This window comes from Macaca thibetana, chromosome 16 (genome assembly GCF_024542745.1).
Source record: "Macaca thibetana thibetana isolate TM-01 chromosome 16, ASM2454274v1, whole genome shotgun sequence".
In the NCBI taxonomy this organism is placed as follows: Eukaryota; Metazoa; Chordata; class Mammalia; order Primates; family Cercopithecidae; genus Macaca; species Macaca thibetana.
In genome coordinates, this window is record NC_065593.1 from 826,974 (window position 1) to 851,821 (window position 24,848).

General features: G+C 54.8%; 2 protein-coding genes across 2 annotated transcripts in view; both read left to right on the forward strand.

Annotated features, from left to right (window-relative positions):
• Positions 1-24,848, forward strand: part of TMEM11 (transmembrane protein 11) — a 175,669-nt gene that overhangs the window by 107,756 nt on the left and 43,065 nt on the right. The gene's annotated exons all lie outside the window — the stretch shown is intronic.
• NATD1 (N-acetyltransferase domain containing 1) lies at positions 8,708-21,634 on the forward strand. The gene is made up of 3 exons (XM_050763962.1): positions 8,708-8,969; positions 18,779-18,897; positions 19,558-21,634. The coding sequence occupies exons 1-3, from the start codon at positions 8,864-8,866 to the stop codon at positions 19,672-19,674; spliced, it is 342 nt and encodes a 113-aa protein (XP_050619919.1). The 5' UTR covers positions 8,708-8,863; the 3' UTR covers positions 19,675-21,634.

Consider the following 24,848-nt stretch of genomic DNA (forward strand, 5'->3'; position numbering starts at 1 on the left):
TGTATATATTTACATATATCTTTGAAGTTTTCTAAAATTGGGGGGGAAAAAAAACCACTAAGATTGCTACCGGAAATGGGTCCAAAAGAGAGGGCTCTTGGATCTCACCCAAGAAAGAATTCAGGGCAAGTCCATAGAGTAAAGTGAAAGCAAGTTTATTAAGAAAGTAACGGAATAGGCCGGGTGCGGTGGCTCACGCCTGTAATCCCAGCACTTTGGAAGGCCGAGGCAGGCAGATCACAAGGTCAAGAGTTTGAGACCAGCCTAGCCAACATGGTGAAACCCTGTATCTACTAAGAATACAAAAATTAGATGTGATCAGCTTCCCAGGCAGGGCGGAAGGCCCAGGCATTCCCCGAGCCTGGGGAAGCCGGCTGTCCCAGACTGACCTGCCCCAGGAGAGCCAGCAAAGGACACATTTGGCCTGGCCCAAGCCCTGATGATTTCAGTGTTATTTTCTGCATGCACAAAACATCTTAGGGGGGATGGCAGTGGCAGTGGCATCTGAGCCTTGCAAATTCCTGAGGTCTGGCAATCCGCCGGCCTCGGCCTCCCAAAGTGCTGAGATTACAGGCGTGAGCCACCGCACCCGGCGCAGCTTAACCTTTCTTTTCAGACCCCTTTGTTGATGCAAGTAAGGCTGATGACCTGTTTCTTGCTGGTACTGAGGATTATATCCGTATAAGAATTCAACAGAGAGACCGGGTGCGGTGGCTCACGCCTGTTATCCCAGCACTTTGGGAGGCTGAGGCGGGCAGATCACAAGGTCAGGAGTTTGAGACCAGCCTGGCCAATATGCTGAAACCCTATCTCTGCTAAAAATACAAAAAATTAGCTGGGCGTAGTGGTGGGCGCCTGTAATCCCAGCTACTTGGGAGGCTGAGGCAGGGGAATCGCTTGAACCCGGGAAGCGGAGGTTGCAGTGAGCCGAGATCGTGCCGCTGCACTCCAGCCTGGTCGACAGAGGTAGATTCTTCTCAAAAATAAAAAATAAAAGAGAAGTGTGCCTGCAATGGTACTGTAATTGAGCATTCAGAATATGGAGAAGTACTTCAGCTATAGGGCGACCAACACAAGAACATATGCCAGTTCCTCATAGAGACTGGACTGGCTGAGGACGATCAGCCGAAGGTTCATAGGTTTTAAGTGCTTGTGGCTCAGTGAAGCTTAAGTGAGGATTTCTTTGCAATGAGTAAAATTTCCCTTCTGTCCCTTGTCACAAGTTTAAAAAGGCCGGGCGCGGTGGCTCAAGCCTGTAATCCCAGCACTCTGGGAGGCCGAGACGGGCGGATCACGAGGTCAGGAGATCGAGACCATCCTGGCTAACACGGTGAAACCCCGTCTCTACTAAAAATACAAGAAAATTAGCCGGGCGAGGTGGCGGGCGCCTGTAGTCCCAGCTACTCGGGAGGCTGAGGCAGGAGAATGGCGTGAACCCGGGAGGCGGAGCTTGCAGTGAGCCGAGATCGCGCCACTGCACTCCAGCCTGGGGCACAGAGCAAGACTCCGTCTCAAAAAAAAAAAAAAAAAAAAAAAAAAAAAAAAAAAAAAAACCTCACAGCTTATATAATGTAACCATTTGGGGTCTGATCCCTTTTTAACTCGGACTAGTGTAACTCCTTCATGCAATCTACTGAAAAGAGACATAAAAAAATACAAAAATTAGCTGGGCTTGGTGGCACGTGCCTGTAATCCCAGCTACTCAGGAGGCTGAGGCAGGAGAATCGCTTGAACCTGGGAGGCAAAAGTTGCAGTGAGCCGAGATCATCCACTGCACTCCAGGCTGGGTGACAGAGTGAGACTCTGTCTCAAGGAAAAAAAAAGAAAGTAAAGGAATAAAAGAAGGGCTATTCCACAGGTACAGCAGTAGCTTGGCCTGCTGGACTAAGGATAGCTATAGTTATTTTTTGATTTTATATTAAACAAGAGGTGGATTATCCATGAGTTTTTCAGGAAAGGGGTGAGCAATTCCTAGAGTTAAACCCCTTTTTAGACCACATAGGGTAACTTCCAGAAGTTGCCATTGCATCTGTAAACTGTCATGGCCCTGGTGGGAGTGTCTTTTCGCATGCTAATATATTCTAATGAGTGCATAATGAGCAATGAGGACGTCCAGAGGTCACTCTCATCGCCATCGTGGTTTTGGTGGGTTTTGGCTGGCTTCTTTACTGCAATCTGTTTTTTTTTTTTTCTTTCTTTTTTTTTTTTTTTTTTTGAGATGGAGTCTTGTTCTGTCGCCCAGGCTGGCGTGCAGTAGCGTGATCTTGGCTCACTGTAAGCTCCGCCTCCCGGGTTCACACCATTCTCCTGCCTCAGCCTCCCAAGTAGCTGGGACTACAGGTGCCTGCCACCACGCCTGGCTAATTTTTTTTTGCATTTTTAGTAGAGACAGGGTTTCACCGTGTTAGCCAGGATGGTCTTGATCTCCTGACCTTGTGATCTGCCTGCCTCGGCCTCCTAAAGTGCTGGGATTACAGGCGTGAGCCACTGCACCTGGCCTACTGCAACCTATCAGCAAGGTCTTTATGACCTGTATCTTGTGCCGACCTCCTATCTCATCCTGTGACTTAAAATGCCTAATTTACTAAGAATGCAGCCCAGCAAGTCTCAGCCTTATTTTACCCAGCCCCTATTCAAGATGGAGTCACTCTGGTTCAAACACCTCTGACAAGATCATGCCCCAAACCCTCCCAGGTCAGAGTCCAAGCCAAAGGCCCCTCAATCTGCCTGCAGGACCTCTCATCTCATCCCCTGTCCCCCAGGGTCTCTGTCCTACCCATGCTGGCTTCCCTGTGTTCTGGGAATGCACCCCAGGGCCTCTGCACAGCCACTCTTTCTGCCCTTCCCCCTATGCCACCTGATTCACTCCCTCACCTCCTTCAAGCCTTTCTTTTTTGACATCGAGTCTCACTCTGTCACCCAGGTTGGAGTGCAGTGGCACAATCTTGGCTTACTGCAGCCTCCACCTCCCAGGTTCAAGCGATTCTTCTGCCTCAGCCTTCCGAGTAGCTGGGATTACAGGTATGCGCCACCATACCCAGCTAATGTTGCTATTTTTAGTAGAGACAGGGTTTCTCCATGTTGGTCAGGCTGATCTCGAACTCCTGACCTCAGGTGATCCGCCCACCTGGGCCTCCCAAAGTGCTGGGATTACAGGTGTGAGCCACCACCCCGACCCCTCCTTCAAGCCTTTCAAAAAAGACTTCACGTCAGCTGACGTCTGTCCTGACCACCCAATCTGAAACCATGACCTCCTCCAGGAGCACGCCCCCGCCCCCTGCTGAATCTCCCTCTGGGCCATGTGAAGGGCCAGATCATTAGTTTCCTCTTTGCTTATTGTCTCTCTCCCAACTAGAGCATCAGCTCCTAAAGGGCAGGGAGTTTTGGTTTTTTTATTGTTGTTTTGTTTTGTTTTGTTTTTTTGAGACAGAGTCTCGCTCTGTCACCCAGGCTGGAGTGCAGTGGCGTAATCTCGGCTCGCTGCAAGCTCTGCCTCCCGGGTTCACACCATTCTCCTGCCTCAGCCTCCCAAGTAGCTGGGACTACAGGCACCTGCCACTGCGCCCAGCTAATTCTTTTATTTTTAGTAGAGATGGGGTTGCACCGTGTTAGCCAGGATGGTCTCGATCTCCTGACCTCGTGATCTGCCCGCCTCGGTCTCCCAAAGTGCTGGGATTACACACGTGAGCCATCGCACTGGGCCAGGGCAGGGAGTTTTTTGTATTGTTCGCTGTTGGGTCTCCTTATAATAGTACCTGGCATGCAGTAAGCGTCCAATATTTGCTAAATGAACTGATGACTGACTGAATAAATGATATCCTACGTCTATAACCTGGTCTCCACATAGCCCGGTTTCCCCAGGGTAGGGAGGCAGAGCACATCCACTGACTGGATCAGATGGTAAATGCTCACTTGGTTCTTTTGTTTAGCCTTGTTCCAGAAGGAATTTCTGCAAGGTGAAAAGATGCTAGTAAGCTAAGGATATTCAAAAGCAGGGGAGAAGGAAGGGAGCCAGAGACAAGGAAGACCCTGGCTTTTAACTGGGCCAGGTGTGTGCTGGGCTCTGCCAGAGACTGATCAGAGAGGAATCTGCCCTGGATCTAGAATAGCTGGGGGACAGACACTAAATAAATGTGACTGCAGAGATGAGGGCTTCCCAGAGGAGGTGATGTCTGGACAACAGCATGTGCACTGGCCCAGAGTTGGGAACGAGTATGGCCTGTTCAAGAAATTTCAGGAACACGTTCTGGCCTCCCCAAACCACTTACGTGCTCTGGAGATGGAGAAGACACCTGAGACGCTCACGAAGTTACATCTTGCTTGCTCAGGAGTGCCAGCCACTATGACCCATCTGAGGTCAAGGACTTATCTGACCCCAGAACCACTTTCTGTCTCCTTGCATGTAGACTCACTCTCTAGCCTTGTTTTGTTTACAAACTCCCCAATACAAGACACACTGGTTAAAATAACAATAAAAATACGCTAGCAGAGGATAGTCTCAGTAAATATATCTGATAAAGGAATGGTAACTGAACAACAAATATCACTCTAATGAATTTGCAAATTTAAAAAATTAATTTTGTGCCACAAAAATTGTGGCACAATTGGCCAAAGTGTTCACAACAGGATATCCAAATGGCCAAGGAGCATATCAAAAGAGGCTCAACATCTCCATTCAACAGGCCACCGCAAAAGAGAGCTACAGTGTGATGCCACTTCACATGCAGAATGGCTAACTTGGAAAAGACTGGACAATGAATGAAACTCACAAAATTGGCGGCAGGAGTGTAAAATGGTACACCCACTTTGGAAAAAGCTCTGGCAATTTCTCACAAAACTGAATATACACCTACTATAAGATCCAGCAAAGGCCGGGTATGGTGGCTCATGACTGTAAACCCAGCACTTTTTGAGAGGCCAACACAGGAGGATATCACTTGAGTCCAGGAGTCTGATACCAGCCAGAGCAACACAGAGAGGCCCTCATCTCTATGAAACTGAAAATTAGCCCAGCATGGGAGCACACACCTGCAGTCCCAGCTACTCAGGAAGCTGAGGTGGATCACTTGAGCACAGGAGATCGAAGTTGCATGACCAGTGATCATGCCATTGCACTCCCGCCTGGGTTACAGAGACAGATTTTCTCTTATAAAAAAGTCCAGCAATCCATTTCTGGTAGCTACACAAGAGGAATGCTGCAATGCAGACCCTAAAAGACATTTTTAAGAATGTCCATAGCAGATTTATTCATAATAGTCCAAAAGCAAAACAACCCAAATGCCCATCAACAGATGAATGGATAAATTGTGGTATATCCACACTACAAACCAAAAACAAAATTCTAAGCTCCCCAACTGACTGAATGGGTCTCCCCTCTTCCCCAGGGGGATTCCAAAGACACTTGAAAAGCTAGTTCAGGCCGTGATGGGAAGGGAAATGGCACATGCCTCGTTTATAACCCCCTCCCTTTGGAGTGTAGGCACAACTGACCAGAATTAACATTAAAATATACATCATGGCCGGGCACGGTGGCTCACACCTGTAATCCCAGCACTTTGGGATGCTGAGGCGGGCGGATCACCCGAGGTTGGGAGTTCGAGACCAGCCTGACCAACATGCAGAAACCCCGTCTCTACTAAAAATACAAAAAAAATTAGCCCAGCGTGGTGATGCATGACTGTAATCCCAGTTACTCCAGAGGCTGAGGCAGGAGAATCGCTTGAACCCGGGAGGCAGAGGTTGTGGTGAGCCAAGATCGTGCCACTGCACTCCAGCCTAGGCAACAAGAGCGAAACTCCGTCTCAAAAAAAAAAAAAAAAAAAAAAAAAAAAACTATATATATATATATAGACTGACAAAACAGACTCATTCTTTTCCTTTTTCTTTTTTGAGATGGAGTCTTGCTCTGTCACCCAGGCTGGAGTGCAGTGGCACGATCTCGGCTCACTGAAAGCTCCGCCTCCCAGGTTCACACTGTTCTCCTGCCTCAGCCTGCGGAGTAGCTGGGACTACAGGCGCCCACCATGACGCCTGGCTAATTCTTTTTCTGTATTTTTAGTAGAGACAGGGTTTCACCATGTTAGCCAGGATGGTCTTGATCTCCTGACCTTGTGATCTGCCCGCCTCAGCCTCCCAAAGTGCTGGGATTACAGGTGTGAGTCACCTTGCCTGACCCAAAACAGACTCTTTGTAGCACTAAGATACCAAATTCCAACCTGACTCTGGTATAGCATCACATGACAGATAACAGGCTCCGAAAGAAATGAAATAATTTTACCCAAAAACATATTCTTTGACATATTTTGGAATGGCCCTGCAATACCATCTCTTGTGGGGAAAATTTGCATGTGTGGAGAATTTCCCTGCCTTTCTGGGTCTTTTCCTGATTAAGGAGAGATTTGACTAAGAGTCTGACACCTTTTAAAGTCCTAAAAGAGACATTTACCATCTATTCTTTCTGAAGTCTGCTATTAGAGGCTTCATCTACATAGTAAGAAGCTTGGCTTTCCACACACCCCCCTTATCTTAACTCTTTCTGACATCAAGTCTTTAGGAAAAGCTTAACTCTTTGAACCAAATGCCAATCAGAAAATCTTCGAATGGGGGGCAGGGGGGAGGGGGGGGTGGCTCGTGCCTATAATCCCAGCACTTTGGGAGGTCGAGGCAGACAGATCGCCTTTGCCTGGGCAACATGTTGAAACTCCATCTCTACAAGAAATACAAAAAAATTAGCCGGGTGTGGTGGCCCACACCAGTGGTCCCAGCTACTTGGGAGGCTGAGGTGGGAGGATCAGAGGATTTTCTCAGTAAATATATCTGACAAAGTAATGGCTTGAGCCAGGTAGGCAGAGGTAGCAGTGAGCCAAGATGGCGCCACTGCACTCCAACCAGGGTGACAGAGTGAGACCCTGTTTCAAAAAAAGAAAAAGAAAATATTTGAATACACCTATGACTTGTAAGCCCTCACCACCTTCTGGATGGCTGAACCAATGTACACCTTACAGGTGTTAGGTCTTTGCCTGTAACTTCTGTCTCCCTAAAATGTATAAAACCAAGCTATAACCCAACCACCTCCGACACATGTTCTCAGGACCTCTTGAGGCTGTGTCCAGGATCATAGTCACTCATATTTGGCTCAGATTAAGCTCTTCAAATATTTTACAGTTTGGCTTTTTTTTGTTAACACAACGGAATAATTACTCAGGTGAAAAAGATGCAACAACAGGGATGAATTTCACAGATAAAATATTGAGCAAAAGAAACTGGACATCAAAAGTACACATTGGGCTGGGTGCGGTGGCTCATGCCTGTAATTCCAGTAGTTTGGGAGGCCAAGGCGGAATGGATCACCTGAGGTTGGAAGTTTGAAACTAGCCTGGCCAACATGGTGAAACCCTGTCTCTACTAAAAATACCAAAATTAGCCGAGCGTGGTGGTGTAGGCCTGTAGTCCCAGCTCCTCAGGAGGCTGAGGCAGGAGAATCACTTGAACCCAGGAGGCAGACCCTGCAGTGAGCCGAGATCAAGCCACTGCACTCCAGCCTGGGCAACAGAGCGAGACTGTCTTAAAATAAATAAATAAATAAATAAATAAATAAATAAATAAATAAAATAGTACATATTGTATGATTCTGTTTACATGATGGTCTAGAGAAACCTCATTAGTCAACAATGCTAGAAGTCAGGGATAGTGGTTAAATCAAAGGGTAGGGCATTGCTGGGAAGAGGGCCCTAGGGAACCAGCAATGTTCTGTATTTTGATTTGGATGGTGGTCACGCGGGTATGAACATGAAGCTTACACCGTAATTAACAAAATATTAAAAGTAACCTGTGTGATTCACTGCACAGCTATGGACAACAGGAGTGCCCCTTCAGGTGAACGAGAGGGGAGGGTTGGGATCTAAGGTTGAGCCTTGAAGAGCCTAATTAAGTCGCCTTTCAAAGAAGTCTGAGCCCCAAGAGTCCTGTGTGCCTTCAATCAAGTCCCTGCCCCTTTCTGGGATTCAGCCTCCCCATCTGTGGAGTGGATCCAAGGATCCCCAAGGCCTCTTCCCGCATTTCCGCCTCCCTTGGGAGAGGTGGCATTTCACTTCTATCCCAAACAAGGCTTCACAGGACAATTCCTTCCCAGGAGCCAGTAGCCACCCAGGCTGCGCACACGGGTGGGTACGTGCTCCTAGCACCAGTAGCCCTAGGGCACTAACTGCGTGAGAATTCATGCATGTCTTTCATTGCCTTAGGCTTCTATTTGCTCAACTGTAAAATGTAGTCAAGCATACCTATTTCTCAGGTTTCTGGTGATAAATTTCAGCGCAGTGTTTACTGAGCGCTTCCTGTGCTCCAGGGCTTTGCTATACACAGGTCGTGCACACAGCAAGTGCTTAATAAATGGTGGCTGCCTTGGGGACGATTAGAATGTCCATACAGGTTATTACGTCTTTTTAAGAAGGGTCCTTGCAGGGGTACCAAAGTTGCACGTGGGACAAACGCAGGACGGAAAAGCAGCCCGGCGCCCGGCGGCGTCCCGTGTTGTTTTGTTTGGGGCTGCGAGCGGAACGCGGCCGGCGCGGTCCCTTTAAGAGGTGACTGGAATGTATCAAAACAAAAAGGCCGCGCGTCCACTGGCTGCGCGCCGCACGTGACCTCACAGCTGATTTCCTGGCCCCCCCACCTCCTTTTTGTTGCTGCCGCCGCCGCCGAGTGTCAGTTTCAGCGCCGCCGCCTGCGGTCTCCCAGGCCCTAACTACCCCACCGCCTGCCGCCTGCGCCCGCGCCCGAGCCCCGCCGCGCGCCCGGGCCCTCGCCGCGCGTCTGGGCCCCCGCCGGCGCCGCCCGGGTCCCAGCGCCGCAGCCCCGCGCGCAGATGGCGCACTCGGCGGCCGCCGTGCCGCTGGGCGCGCTGGAGCAGAGCTGCCCCATCCGCGTGGAGCACGACCGCCGGCGCCGCCAGTTCACTGTCCGGCTCAACGGTAACGCGGCCCCGGTCCGCCCCGACCTTTTGTCTGCGAGCAAGCGGGACCCGCCGGGGCCGCCCCCTTTCTGGGCGCCCGTCCCCCGCGCGCCCGCGGCCCGGTCCCGGCCCGCCGCCCGGGAAGGCTGTTGCGAGCGTGCGCCGCGGGGTGGTCTCGGGCGGCCGGAGCTCCGGGCGCGAGCTGGGTTGCCCTCGGGGCCAGGTGGGGGCGCGGTCGGCGCTCCGGGAAGTGGAACGGGCTGGGCGGGGTCAGACTACCCGAGAAAACAGGGGCCAGGGCGGACGGGGGCCCCTGGAAAGGCAGAGGCAGGAGCTGGGGCTGCGCGGGTCTCCAGTCTCAGCCGCAGGGGAACCGCACCTGCTCAGGCCCAGTTGTTCAGGGCTGTTGGGCACCCACTGAAGGCTCCTGTTGGAGATCCTGGGAAGGTGGTCAGCGGTGACCTGTCCCCTTCTGCGGGTGTTATATGGCTTCTTGCTGCCCCTGGGAATCTTAGTCTTTCTACACTTGGGAGGTCTGCGGACCTGGGGCTGACCGCAAAAGGGGCTTGTGGTCCCTTGCGGGGAGTGTTGGAGGGGGATGACTATCACTATCAAGACTTCAGTGGCTCTGGGACTGGCCATTTGCCTCACTTCTGTGTGCCTCAGTTTTTCCCTCTCTGCAGTGGGAATAACACCAGTGCACACCCCACTGGCTAGCTGTAAGGATGAAAGACTGTGACAAATGTAAAGGATCAGACCAGCTCGTGGGGCATTAATAAGTGCTGGTAATTGTGGCTGGATGGTGATTCGTGAAGCCAGAAAGCAAGGGCAAGTCCTCCTTTAGTGTAGAGAAGTTTTTGTTTTTTGGAGACGGAGTCTCACTCTGTCACCCAGGCTGGAGTTCCTGTGGCACAATCTCGGCTCACTGCAACCTCTGCTTCCTGGGTTCAAGTGATTCTCCCGCCTCAGCCTCTCGAGTAGCTGGGATTACAGGCACCCACCACCACGCCCAGCTAATTTTTGTATTTTTAGTAGAGACAGGCTTTCACCATGTTGGCCAGGCTAGTTTTGAACTCCTGACTTCAGGTGATCCACCTGCCATGGTCTCCCAAAGTGCTGGGATTACAGGAGTGAGTCACCACGCCCAGCCGGTGTAGAGAAGTTTTGACTGGCCCATCCGGCTCAGGAGGTCCCAAAACTACAAAAACAGGGCCATGAACTCCCTGTGGCCCACCTCGCCCCAGTGGGAATGTCCAAGCTGGACCAGCCCTTAGAGGCCACTGTGCCCATTTTCTTTTTTTTTTTTTTTTTTTTTTTTTTTGAGACAGAGTCTTGCTCTGATGCCCAGGCTGGAGTGCAGTGGCCGGATCTCAGCTCACTGCAAGCTCCGCCTCCCGGGTTTAGGCCATTCTCCTGCCTCAGCCTCCCGAGTAGCTGGGACTACAGGCGCCCGCCACCTCGCCCGGCTAGTTTTTTGTATTTTTTTAGTAGAGACGGGGTTTCACCGTGTTAGCCAGGATGGTCTCGATCTCCTGACCTCGTGATCCACCCGTCTCGGCCTCCCAAAGTGCTAGGATTACAGGCTTGAGCCACCGCGCCCGGCCTACTGTGCCCATTTTCAAGAAGGGAAGGTGGAGGGCCAGGAAAGGGAAAGGTTTGCCAGAGGTCAGGCCGAGAGTTGGACAGAGCTGGGATGGCCTCCTGACTGGTCTGACTCCCTGGACCGTGGGGCTCCTGTGAGCCACGTTTGGCTTCAGCCAGGAGGGGCCTCTGCCAGATCTCCGATGCTATTTGGAATGTGCCCAGTGTCGAGCCAGGCCCCACTACTGCTTCGTGGATGGGACTGTCACAATACCCTGACAATGTTGCGACATACCACCCTGTGTTACAGATGAGGAAACTGAGGCTAGAGACCTTAGGAAATGATTGCCCAGTATCACCCAGAACTTCACCGTTGGCCCAACCAACCCTACACCACCAGGCAGAGGCCAGTCCTGCTACTGCTGGGGTGCCGGCAGGGCTTAGCTGGCGGTGACATTCGGGGCCCTGGCCACTCTGGGAGAGAGAGCTGGTGGCTTTCATATCCTCTCTTCTGAGGTTCCAGAGCGGCCTCTGGTTCCCTTGGGGGCTCAGGAGGCCCATTATCCTCAAAGATAGAAAGAAGAGGGGATACATTGGGTTTTTTTTTTTTTTTTTTTTTTTTTCTCTTCCAAGTGGGTACAGCCAAAGGACAGCCCTCCAGAGCTGGCTGTGGTCAGGGCTGTACATGCCCAGCCATATTTCTAAACTTACCCCCTTCTGGAACTTACTGCCCAGATAGCTGACCACAGATGTGGCTGGGGATCTCCCCAGCCACAAGCCCAGGGGAGAGAGAAGAGGGAGGCCAGAGGCCCCCAAGGGAGTGGCCGTGCAGCTCAGGGTGGGGCTTTTCTGGGCTTCCAGGCCGCAATGGGTTTGGGTGTGTGTCTTGCGACCAGAGAAGGGTCGTCTGAGTCTGGACCCAGGCCTCCCTGAGCTGATCAGGACAACAGGCTGTGGTATCATTCCCGACCTGTAAGGCAAGCCTGGAGGCTGGCGCTGTTGTGCCCACTGAGTGATACAAACACTGAGGCTGAGGGGTCAGCTAGCCCCAGGCGCCTGGTACAGACGTGTTCCTAGGCTGTCCACATAGCAGAGCTAGGCCGATTTCTCTTCCTGCGAGCTCTGGTTCTGAGTGAGGGAAAAAGTTTGAGCAGCTTCGTTTATTAAGCACTTAACAGCGTTCTAGGAGGCCCGGTGCACCTGGAGTCTCTTTATTTCATAGCCGCACAGCACAGGGAGAGGGGAAACTGCATTTCCCGTATACAGATGGGGAGACTGTGACATGGGGAAGTGAAAAGACTTGCCCCAAGTCTTGCACCACAGAGGTGGAGGAGCTGTGATTCACCCCGTAAGTATTTGTTGAGCGCCTACTGTGTACCAAGCACTCTTAGGTGTTGGGGTCTTGTGTGGCTGACAGGGAGGGAAATGGACAAGAAATAGAGTCAGTTTTAATGTATCCTGGAAAACGAGGGCTCTCATGAGAGGTGCAGGGGCAAAGGTGAGGCTGTGTTGGGCAGGGCTGCTGTTTAGAATCTTGTGTCCAGGACGCCCCTCCCTGGAGGATGGCATTTCAGTGAAGACCCGAAGGAGTCAAGAAACAGAGCTACAAGAGGGAATAGTGTTCCAAGTGGAGGGAACAGCAAGAGCAAAGCTCTGCAGTGCCTGCGATGCCTGGTGTGTGCAGGATGGATCGAGAGGTCATGGGGAGCACGTGGTGCAGGGCCTGGAGGCCGTTGTCCCGTGGGCTTGGCTTTGACTCTGAGGCACCTAGGAGGATCCTGAGCAGAAGAAAGACAGGATGCCCTGGCTCCCTCTGGCTGCTGCTCTAAGGGGAGCAAACTGTGAGGACCAGGACAGAGCAGGGACGTGGTTACTTTACTAGTCCAGGCACTGCAAAGAGGCGTGGGAGAAACGCCTAAATCCTGGACAGATGTGGAAAGAAGCATGGCTGTGACTTGCTTTTGGGTGATGAGAGGAAGGCTTGAGCTCGGGCTTGTCTGATCCCACATCCCCGTTCTGAAATGCAAGCTTGTCATCACTTCGTAGATGGGGAAACCAAAGCACACAGTCTGTAGGCAGCTAAGCCGGAATCGAGCCCCTGGCCTTCATCTGAGGATGGTTTCTGAAGGTTGCAGACAGCTGGAAGAGACCCTCCACCTCCTGGGCAGCCCCTTCCTCAGCCTTCCCCCTCCCTCACAGGCAGGGCTATGTGTCCCACTTGCTGCAAGGGAAGGGACACTTGAAGGTTGCAGAACCGTGGAACTTTCTGCATCCTCCCTAACCCCCATTTTGCAGACAGGAAGACTGAGGCCCCAGAGAGTCAGCTGCTGCCCCCGGCCTCCCTCAGCACCCCTGGATGCAGTGGAGCTGAGACCACAGCCCCAGGCCTTGGGAGGTGCTCAGATCACAGCCCCAGTATGAGGCCCCTGGCTGTGTTGGGCTGGGCTAGACCAGGGTCCTCTGGGGAGGGGAGAGACCTATGGCTGAGCCTCTCCAGGCTCACGGCTCCCTCTACCTAATCCACCAATGAGCCACCAACATGTGGCTCCTGTCTGATCCAGGCTCTACTTACAGAGGTGCCGGAAAAGCCAGCCAGGGTGTCTGCTTGTCCTTGTCCAGGGCCACCGTTCCGGCAGCCTGGGCTCTGCCTCCGTCTGCCTCAGTGTCCTCATCTATATATTTTGATCCGCCAGCTCTTTTTGCGGGGCGGGTGTGGGCCGAGTGGAGAAAGCAGAGGTCAACACACCTTCTGTAGACTCCACATCTCCCAGAGGTCTTGCCCCTGTCTCCTGTCTGCAAGCTTTGCTCTTTCTCTGTGATCGCCTCCCCTGACAATTTCCTGGCCCGCTTTGGTCCTGAGGTTGGGGAGGGGCAGAGAGAGCATGGGGGTACAGAGACCCAGGGACGGGTCCCCCACGAGCAGAGTAGCTTTAACTTTTCTCAGACCAGCCACATGATGCTGGTGGGGTGCTCACGCCCGGGAGGGAGGAGGGTGGTGGTGATCGTCCCGGGACAGGTGAGGTCTCTGGGGCCGAGAGATGTCGGGACTGGCGTAAGATCACCTGGCAGAGTTGAGACTGGAACTGAGAGCCCTGCCCTGCCCTAGGCTTGCTCCTGCAGCTCCCAAGTGACAAGTACTGACCCCCTCTGTGCTAGTCTGAGGTCTGGAGCTCTCAAGGCAGCTCTTAGAGCCTAGCCCAGATAAGGACCTGGGGCCCGGACCAGGCCCAGAGACTGCGTGTGTCGTTGTGAGCTGAGACAGCAGGATCCACGGTGCCCAGAAATGAAAGCGTGGCTGACAGTGCTGCCCTGGTGTCCTGCTGTCCTATCATGGGGGCCGCGGGCGGCCAGTGGAGGCTTCTGGGCAGGTGACCTTTGGGCTCACCTGGAATGAGAAGGAAGGGTTCCCGGAGGCCCTGGGCAGAAAGGTGGCAGGCAGGGGAACAGCCACCAAAGCAGGGTGGCCAGAGAGGCAGCTGGACCCCAGGCACGTTTAGAAAGCTGTGTCCACAGCCCTGCCGAGGGTCAGGTCAGATGAGAAAGGCAAGGCGAGGAGGAGCCAAGGACCTTGGTCAAGCCGTGGGGACTTGGGCATTTTCCTGGGATTTCCAGACAGGTTTGGGGCAGGACAAGGAGTTGAGCGCGAGGACCGGTATTGCATTTGTGGGCTGTGTTGTGGGTGTAGACACTTGTGACTGGGTGGCCTTTGAAGGCCCTCCAAGGTGGAGTTCAGGCCCTGGCCGGATGCTCTGAGGTTGCCGCCCAGGAGCCCGGCTCCTCGCCGCCCACTGCCATGTGGTCTGGCCCATGTAGGGTGTCCATTTAAACTTGATCTTTTCCTCACGTGTAGCCCCACCACCACTATGGCCACCCCAGATGCCCTCTGTTCCCCTTTCAGCCTGAAGACCCTCCTTTGACTCAGGCCTATCGCCAGTCAACTCCACACACCTCCCTGACTCTCATTCCAGGTCAGCCCAAACATGCCCTGTCCAGGGGCCTCCCCTGACCGCCCGCAGCCCCCATGATGGGAGCAGGACACCAGGGCAGCACTGTCAGCCACGCTTTCATTTCTGGGCACCGTGGATCCTGCTGTCTCATCTCACAGTGACACAGGCACAGCCTCTGGGCCTGGCCCAGGCCCCAGGCCCTTATCTGGGCTAGGCTCTAAGAGCTGCCTTGAGAGTTCCAGACCTCAGACTAGCACAGAAGGGGTTAGTACTTGTCACTTGGGAGCCACAGGAGCAAGCCTAGGGCAGGGCAGGGCCCTCAGTTCCAGTCTCAACTCTGCCAGGTGATCCTACGCCAGTCCCGACACCTCTCTGCCCCAGAGACCTCACCTGTCCCGGGACGATCACCGCCACCCTCCTCCCTCCTGGGCCTCAGTTTCCCCATCTGTACATGGGGCTGTGAGAATCCTACCTGTTTAGTGGGATGGTTGTGAGGATTGTCGTGTGGAGAGAGCAGAGCACGAGCCTGCCTCATGCTGGGGCTGCACACGCTTGGGCCACCACTGTTCCTGTCCTGCTGTCTCCTGGGAGCCACAGCCCGAGGTGCGGGCCCGGCTGTGGGAAGGCCGGCATGCTGGTCCAGCCAGTTGTCCACAGGTCTGCCGCAAGGCCCTAGTGTGTGTCTGGCAGAGATAGAACAGCAGTTGTTTTAGTTGGACAAATATTTCCTGGGTGTCTACCCTGAGCTGGGTGCCTGGAATATGGTAGTGGCTGAGCTGTGCGATCACTGAGGGCCAATGGGAAGCAGAGGCCTCCCAGGGTCAGGCCCATCCGTGGCCCAGGTGGCTACTCCAGAAACGCTGACGCAGGGCGTTCACAGAGGAGCAGAAATGAGCTTGCCAGGCTTCTTGTGTCCACCTCCCTGCTCTGCAGGGACTGTGCTGGAGCAAAAGCTGAGCTCTTTTTGGTAGCTTGCAGGACTCTGTGTGGTCTGGCCCCAGGATCTCTGACTTGGCTTCCCAACCCTCACCCCCGGCTTGTTCGGGCCCAGCCACTCTGGCCTCCTTGCTCTTCCTTCAACCTCCTATCCCAGGGCCTTTGCACATGCTGTTCTCGCCAGTGGATGGCTCATACCCCACATCTCCTTTGGGGTCCCTGTATGCCCTCTTTACAGTGGCAGCCCTGCCCCTCCCCACCCACCCCTCCTCTGCTGTGTAGTGATCCTTGGCACCTGTCAGCTTATCACCTGTGATGTATGTATGTATGTATTTACAGACAGGGTCTCATTCTCACCCAGGCTGGAGTGCAGTGATACAATCATATCTCACTGCAGCCCCAAACTCCTGGGCTCAAGTGATCCTCCCGTCTCAGCCTCCCAAATAGCTGGGACCATAGGTGTGTACCACCATGCTCAGCTACCCTTTTTTTTTTTTTTTTTTTTTTTTTTTAGATGGAGTTTTGCTCTTGTTGCCCAGGCTGGAGTGCGATGGTGCGGTCTCGGCTCACTGCAGTCTCCGCTTCCCGGGTTCAAGTGATTCTCCTGCTTCAGCTTCCCAAGTAGCTGGGATTACAAGTACCCGCTACCACGCCCAGCTAATTTCTGTATCTTTAGTAGAGATGGGCTTTCACCACGTTGGCCAGGCTGGTCTCGAACTCCTGACCTCAGGTGATCCGCCCGCCTTGGCCTCTCAAAGTGCTGGGATTATAGGAGTGGGTCACTGTGCCTGGCCAACTTTTATTTTTATTTTTGTAGAGACTGGGTCATCATGTTGCCCAGGTTGGTCTCCAGCTCCTGGGCTCAAGCGATCCTCCTACCTCTGCCTCCTGAAGTGCTGGGATTACAGGCATGAGTCACCGTGCCCGGCCCCTGTATTATTTATGATTATATTGCTTATTATGTGTCTTCCTCAGTAGGTAAGATCCATGAGGAAGAGTTCCATCAGTTTTGTTCACTGCTGCCTGCCCTGCAGCCCAAACACTGCTGGAACATAGCAGGCCCTTAATGAGCCTGGGGTAATTAAATGGCCAGGTTAGGTAGGCAGCTCCCTTGGTGACCGGGTCAGTCTCAAAATAGCCTCCTCTCTCTGCTCGCCTGTCCTGGGTGAGTTGAATTAACCCCAGCAGGTGGGGAGCCAAGAACCACATCCCTTGCTGTGTAGCCAGGACAGGCGGCAGTGGCCACAGCTGGGCCTTGGCCAGGGTGGCAGGCACAGTCCACAGAAGGACAGTCAGGCCCACAAGGAGGAGGCAGCAGGGCCGGTGCGGGGGCGGGGCTGCAGGCATGAGGGGAGTGGGGCTGGGGAACCCTCAGCTGGGCCTGGCGGGAACGGGGAAAGGGCATCGGTCAGAGGGAAATGCCTAGGCGATGGCGGGTGCAGGAAGTAGCAGGTGTGTTGGTGGAGCAGAAAGAATGGCTGTGGCTCAGGACCTGCGGGCCTGGGCTCCAGCGTCATCTCGGCCTGCTGTGTGACTTGGATCCCTGGATCTCAGTAGTTCCTCCTCTGGAAATGGGGAGATGAATTGTAGCCATCTCCTGAGGCTTTGGGGAGAATCAAAGGAGAGACCAAGGGCCAGAAAGCCTCCTTGCTGCCGTTGGCCCCAGTTCCGGTGGCCCTGGACTAGTGGTTGGACCTCTTGGCCCGTCAGCCTTCCCCTCGTGTCACCCAGCGCAGGCTTTAGGGGCAGATTCTCTGGGGCTTTGAAGTTAAAGCACGTGAAACACAGCGTGCTTTTAAAGAGTGGAGAAAGTGCCAGCGTGTTGAGTCTCCCACCTTGGAACCTCTGCCCTGGCCATGCCCCTGCACCACCTTCCCGGCACTCCCCTCTCAACTCAGAGGCTTTGGGGAGAATCAAAGGAGAGACGGAGGGCCACTGAGCTGGGCACGGTGACTTCCCCTCCATTGGAGGGGCCTCCCTGACGGCCCCCTCCCAGCTTGTTTATTTCATTCACATACTTGGCGCTCCCTGAAACTAGAAATCTCAGTGTTGTCCTAGGCTCCCCTGTCCCTGCTCGACCACATCCGAGCCATCAGTAAATCCTGCTGGCTACACTTTCAGATACCATCCAGTCAAAACACTGCTCCACACAGCCACACTGCCCCTGCCCTGGTCTGTGTTCCGTCTTCACCCTCTGAGCTCCCTGCCCCTGCTCCCCATCCGTTCTCCCCACAGTGGCAGCAGAATCCGTGAATCGCATCCGTCCCTTTGCTGAGGGGCTTCCAGTGGCGCCCAGCTCAGAATGCTTAGGAGGCTCTGCAGGACCTGCCCTGTCACCTCCCTGCCCCCATCTCTGCCCTTCCCCTCACCCACCCCACTCCAGCTGCCCCTCATTCAGGCCCACTCCCGCCTCAGAGCCTTTGCAATGGCTGTTCCCTCTGCCCAGAACACCGTTCCCTCAGAATGGCTGGTGCCCTCTCCTTCCTGTCTTCACCTGCCCCCATTCCCTGGCATCCTACACATCCACTTGCTTTTCATGTTTATTCTTTCTCCCGTTTGGGTTTCATGGAGGTAGGACTCCTTGTCTGGCTTGTTTGCTGCTATATTCCCAGCATCTGAAACAGTACCTGGGGCTCAGGAAACATTTGGTGGATGGATAAGTGGATGGGTGGGTCGATGGATGGATGGGTAGGTGGAGAGGCAAACAGATGAGACACTGAAAACTGTGGTTAGGAAAAAACTTCAGTTCATTGTTTGCCCAGCAGGAGTTTGGGGTGGACTGGTGAGCTCCAGGCCTGGCAGGCCTGGTGGAGTGTGAAGACGCATTTGTTACTATCTCCCGTGTCCAGCGTCATGGACTCTGCCACGGGCCTCTGATCTTGCCTGCTGCATCTCGGTCAGGGTCCAGCAGGTGGTCCTGATGCGTGGCACAGCGCTGCCTCTCTTGTCTCTTCATGCTCTGCCTTAGTCGCAGATTTGCTGAGCCCTGTTCTGTGTCCAATGCTGGGTCCTGGGGCCAGATCCGGGGGTGTGGTGGGGTGGGGATGCAGAGAGCGGGGCTACAGAAGGGGTGGTAGGGCTCTGGGATGCTAAGACTGACGTAGTAGCAGAGGTTCAGGTGTTCTAAGCACTGCTGTAAGCATGTCACAGAGGTTACCTCATTTAATTTTCCAAACCAGCCTATGAAGGACATTTTATTGTATCCCCACTTTATGGATGAGGGGACTGAGGCGCCGAGAGGTTATTCAGGATTTAGCTGTAGCAGTTGAATGGCCCCCAATGCCTGTCCCTCCACCCCAGTCTCTGTACCTGAGTCCACTGGGATGGGAGTCAGCATAGGCTTACTTGTCTCCACAACCCCCAGGATGTCATGACCGGGCCGTCCTGCTCTATGAGTACGTGGGCAAGCGGATCGTGGACCTGCAGCACACCGAGGTCCCAGATGCCTACCGTGGGCGCGGCATCGCCAAGCACCTCGCCAAGGTAGGGTAGGCAGGCGGCAGGGCCAGGTGGGAGCGGGGACATGGGGGCTGCCACCCTCCCTCAGAGGAGACGGTGGCCCTGGTGGCCAGTCCAGCCTGCTTCTTGGCCCTGGGTCCTCTCCAGGCCGGTGGCAGCGTTTCTGGGCCCAGGCTCCTGTTCAAGACCCTGGCGTGGCTGAGCCTCCAGGATCCTTACACACCTCCTGTGTGGCAGGTGCTTCGTGGGAGCCCCATTCCCGCCCCCAGCCCCTTCATCAGGGAATCCCAAATCCCAGGCTGTCTGGAGAGAGGTTTGGGCTTGGGGAAGGGAGTTACAGCCAGAGCAAAGCAGGCCCTGAGGGCTGCTGCTGGGACTTAGCTGGGCCGTGGGCAGGCTTCCCTCCTCCACCCTCACCCCGCCAGGAGAATTGCAGGCAGCCTTTGCCCTCCATGCTGTCTGGGGCATGGGAGCTTGTACCTCCCTGAGGAGACGTGATGTGTTTTTCCCTTGTGTACTGGACCAGTCTGTGGGGATCATCCCAGGTGATGCTGAAAGAAGAGAATTACTGAGCAAGGCAAAGTGGGTGGCCAGGGAGCCGGGGCCTGGGGAGGGAGCAGATGATGCCACCTTTCTGGTGCCGGCTGCAGGCCCTGACCGCTGTCCTCTCTGCCCTGCTCCCAGGCCGCCCTGGACTTCGTGGTGGAGGAGGACCTGAAGGCCCATCTCACCTGCTGGTACATCCAGAAGTACGTCAAGGAGAACCCCCTGCCGCAGTACCTGGAGCGCCTGCAGCCGTAACCCTGGCCTGCAGGCGGGAGCGCTCCCTGCCGGACTCTTCCACGTGGCCTTTGCCCGGCCCTACGTGCTCTCAGGAACCTGGTCCCACTGGGAACAGACTCAGAGTTATTTTTGTAAGGACACTTATCTGTGCTCCACGTCCAGATCCCTGGAGGCCGCTGACCAATGATGGGCGGTGACCCAGTAACTGAGGTGGCAAGGAGGCCGGGTCGTCCCGGCAGCTCCCTCTCTGCAGAGAGCAGCAGCTTCGTGGGAGGCCTGTGGGCCGCACTAGGGGCTAGAGCCAGCCTGCATGCCGCCCGCCGGGTTCCACGTGGAGATCAGCAGGAGGGCCAGTGCGGGACCCCTGCTGCCACCTCTCCTGGGCCCGTGTCCTTTCTGGAAATTAGGAAGGTGTGCCCCAGAGCCAAGAGGAGCAATAAGAAACCTCGTGTGCCAGCTTCTGAGGGTGGCAGCGCCAGACCCCACCTGCCACCAGCGCTGCCCCTTTCTCAGACCCCCATCCCCAGTACAGGCAGGGCCCTGGAAGGGAGCAGCTCTCGCTGACAGAAACAAGGAGAGTGAAGGACGGAGCACTGGCCAGGCTCAGTTGCACGTGCGGTTCACACATGTGAACACACAGGATGTGGTCTACAGGCGGGCTGGTGGTGGGTGCCGTGGGTGTGTTCCTCTCCTTGGTACCCCCACCTTTTTTTTTGGCCTCTCGTGTAGGTTCTGCAGGAAACCAAGACCCCATCCCCCTGGGCTGCTGTCCCCTATACCCCTGTCTGCTGGGAGCAGCTCCAAGGGGGCCTGAGCAGCTGCAGGCCTGCCCCTTGCTGGCCTGGGCCACCTGCCTGAGCCTTCTCCGAGAAGATGCCTTGGAGCTGGGGTGGGAGAGAGGCTGACTGTTCTCCAAAAACGTCATCAGCTTCCAAGAGGAAGAAACATCAGACGGGTTTCTGTGCCGCTGCCAGACATCAGTGTCCTCTTTTGGGCTGGCTAAGCTGGATACACTCTGCTGCCCATCCGGCCCTGGGCTCCTCCCCAACCCAGCCTTCCTGGGTGCAGTCCGAGAGACACACCAGCACACTTTGGTGGGACCAGCCTTACCCGGGCATGCTGGCTTCCCCTGGGGCTGGCTCAGGTCCTGCCCTCTTGTGTCAACTCTAACAAGGGTCAGATTCGTCCCTGCTCCTCTGTAGAGCTGGAGGGTGACCCTGGAGCCAGGGGCCCTTTAGGGCTGAGACATTGGTTAGTCAACACCACATCCCTTGGGAGTGATGCATTCCCACCAGGCTTCGGGGGGGTGTCAGGCTGGGCTCTGGGCAGTACAGGGAGAGGTCGACTTCCCCGGTGCAGCGGCCGTGGTTGCCATGGTGACTCCTCCCTTTGACTCCATGCGCAGGCGCTGGCTGGCCTATGGTTGCATTTTCCACTCACCTCCTTGCTATCCCCAGTCTTGGCACCGAGACCCCTCGCATTCCTTCTCCAGCCACAGCAGCTCAGGGGTCTTCCTTCCTGGACACAGGACCATGGAGACCTGCATGTGCAGGGAGGCCTGGCATCCTGCCGATGGGGGTCCTGGAGCCCCAGAGTCTCCTCGAAACCCCTGCTGTGGGTCACAGCGTGGACCAGCAGGGGTCACCATCCCGAGCACCCCCCCCATCCCTGCCCCTTGCCCTGTGGCAGATGCTCCTGCCCTGGCCTCCAGGAATTCGGCTCTTTTGCAGAGGGCTTGTGTGAGAGGTCGGAGGCAGGAGGTGGGCTGAGCTGCTCCGGGTCCCCTCCACGGCTAGGGGTGGCCCATTGCTGGCAGAATTTAAGGAAAGAGGAAGTTGTAGGCACAGAGGATGGGCAGCCAGGCCTGGGCCTTCCCCTTACTGTCCCGGGGCAGCAGGGCTAGGGGCCTCCTTTCCCCTCCCTAAGGTCACCCCCTTCCCATCCACACGTCCCTCCCCACGTTCAAGCACGTAGTCCATCATGACCCCCCAGGAGCTCAGTGAGCTGAGGCCGTGTCCCTGTGGCCTCCAGCCCACCTTGCAGTGGCAGTACAAGGAGGCCCCCACAGGAAGCCCTTGAGAGCCAGGAGGGAATGGGCCTGGCCCCACCCTGTTCCCGCGCTCACCTAAGATTCCTCCCCCTGTGTTCTAGCAGGTGACTCTCCATCCGGCCAGCCCACAACCAATACTTGAACCAGGAAGCTTGGGGTGGTGGAGGCCCGCAGAGGCCCTGGGCCCAGGAACCGAGGCTAGGGCTTTCTCAGGAGGCCTGATCCAAGCTCCCGCTGGTGTGACCTGGCCTCGCCTCGGGCTGCCTTACATCACCGCTAACCCACGCCGGGGCTAGGCAGGGCTTCGTGGGACCTGGCCCAAGGTCTCCAGCAGAGCAATAACCACATCTCCCCAGGTCGGGTCGCCACAGACACCCTGCCCTGGAGCCCCCAGCCCATCCCGTCTGGTGCTACCCTGTCTGCCTGGCAGCCCAGCCTCACCCCTCCCATCGGGTCACCTGGGAGTCCTTGGTAAGGATGCCACCACATGGGGCCGGTTTATGCATCTGGGCGAGAGCCAGAGTGGGGCAGGGGATGCTCGGGGGCCTGCAGGTCTCCCACAGAGCTGCTTTCCTGCCCGCCTCACCCTGTGGGTTTCTATTTTCTTGCCCGGTCAAAATAGGCAGTGACTCGTGCCTTCCCTCCTCAGGGCCCGTGGCAGGGTATGGACCCAGCTGGCCCCGGGACCGCCCCCTTCCTCATTCTCCAAGCTCCTCAGCAGGTCTCAGAGGAACGTTTCCGTAAAAGGTGTGGCCTGACTTGCAGTGCTGTCCCCATGCTGTTGCCTTCCCCACAGCAACCTGCTGGTCAGCCCTGTCCTTAACTGGTGGGGAGGTTTAGGTGGGATGGGGGAGGCGGGCTTCCCTACCTGGTCTGGCCTCTCTTCTCAGTCCTCAGCCCAGCCTTCAGTGTGGAGAGCGAGACCCTGAGTGGCACTGGGGCTTGGCTGAGGTCTCCCCGCAGGATAACAGTGACTTCAGGACCCCAGACCCCAGTCTGGGCAGCTCTGCCTTTCCAGCTGGCCCAGCCCCCACATCACAGTTCCCTGCCATCTCCAGGTGCAAAAGCCCACGAGGCCACAGCCCAGCTATGAAGCAGAGTGACTTTGTGGGGTTTCCTAGGAAGGGGCAGTGATGTCATCATGCATGAGATCCGCTGTGCCATAAGAAGTCGCTCCTTTGGGATTTCTGGTCCACTGCAGGGAGGTGAGGCCCAGCCTCATGTCAACACATGCCCATCAAGGAAAGCTGTGGCTAATGCTTACAAAACAAGTGAAAATCTTGCACCAGGCCCAGGGCCACATCTCATTCCATGCCAGCTGCTGAGGGAGGGAACAGACTGCAGGACAATGTCTCCTAGTTCCCACTCAGGGTTACATGGCTACTCAGAATGAAAGAGAAAGTGTCAGGCCCGTTGCAATCTTTTTGTTTTTGTTTTTGGAGATGGAGTCTCGCTCTGTCGCCCAGGCTGGAGTGCAGTGGTGTGATCTTGGCTCACTGCAACCTCCACCTCCCGGGTTCAAGCAACTCTCCTGCCTCAGCTTCCCAAGTAGCTGGGATTACAGGTGCGTGCCACCGCGCCCAGCTAATTTTTGTATTTTTAGTAGAGACGGGGTTTCACCATGTTGGCCAGGCTGGTCTCGAACCCCTGACCTCAAATGATCCACCCGCCTTGGCCTCCCAAAGTGTTGGGATTACAGGTGTGAACCACCTCACCCGGCCCCGTTGCAATCTTACTCCACTTTGTTTTCACAGCAGTCCCGTGACATGCCTATTATTAGGCCTATTTGATAGATGAGACTGAAACTCAATCGGGGTCACAAGCCAAAGCCCATGCCACTTGAAGGGCTCAGGATCCAGCCCAGCTCCCGTCCTCTTGGTGGCATCGAGCTTGTGTGATATGAGGTCTTATGTCTGCTTGTGGTGACTGATGGCCTTGAAAGCAATAAACATAAACCTTCCAGCAACTTCCCACTCAGCTGCAAGCCTGCGAAGGGTCCTGCCTCGAGCCATAAGGTGAGCAGCTAACCAGTGCTGGGCTGGTATGGAGAAGGATGAATCGCCTGTGAGGCTGGGGTTGTAGGCAGGAATATTCACAGAGCCCCTGACCATACACTCACACTGCTCTTCCTCAGTTCAGGGTTCTTGGATTTGCTCAAGTCCACCCAAATATCCCTTTACGATTCTCAGGGTCCCACTCCTTCCAGATCCAATGCCCTAAATTTTACATAAGAGTTCCAGCTCCGTCTCAAAAAAAAAAAAAGAGTTCCGGCAAGGCTGTGAATTCAACTTGTGTTGTAACTGCAACCTGCAGGATCAAATTTAGGGTTATGTTTTCAGTTGTATCAGTCTTATGGCTACAAGATATTAAAGAGATTCTTTTCTGGTTATCCAAGATGCTGTCTGTTTTTCTATCCAAGTCTTGAGTTGGGTTTATCACTTCTGCTGCCTCCAGTGTAGTCAGAAGCCAACAGTCTCTCCAGCTGTCCCCGTGACATGAAGGGCTTCAGCCATTTGGTCTCCAGCTTTGCCTTCAAGAGACACTTCACCCCAGGCACTTAAAATAGGTGATGTTGTAAGGACTAGTTTTGTCACTGAATGCTGTGACTTTTCCAGGGTACCACATCCCCTCTGACAGTGAGGTCATTACTGCGTTCCAGCCCAATCCAGGCAGATAACCAATCCCCGATTTCCAGCATTAAGGGTCTATTTCTAGGAAGTCATTCCTGCTACCAAGGACATTATCAGTCAGTGAAGAGTCAGGAAAATGGAAATTGCCCAGGCGCTTCAGAGTGGATTTAATGCAGGGGACTGGTTATGAAAACTGATGGAAAAATGAGAAGAGAGAGTGAAAAGGTGAGATTGCCCAAATATTGGTAAGTGCAGGAAAAGTGCACTTTTACATGGAGGCTGGAGGAACAGGTGTCACCCAGAAGTGCCTGGGGATCACAGGGCTGCTGAGGGTGCTCCTGGTAGAACCTTGCTGGCTGAACAAGACCAAGGTGTGTGCCTGCCTGCTGATGACTGCTGCTGTTGCCAGCACTAAAAAACCCCCCAGATCCAGGAACTTTACTGCCTTCTGATTGATCAGTGCTTCCTACCAGTGGGAACAAATTGGAAGCCCACTGGTAAGGGATCTAGCA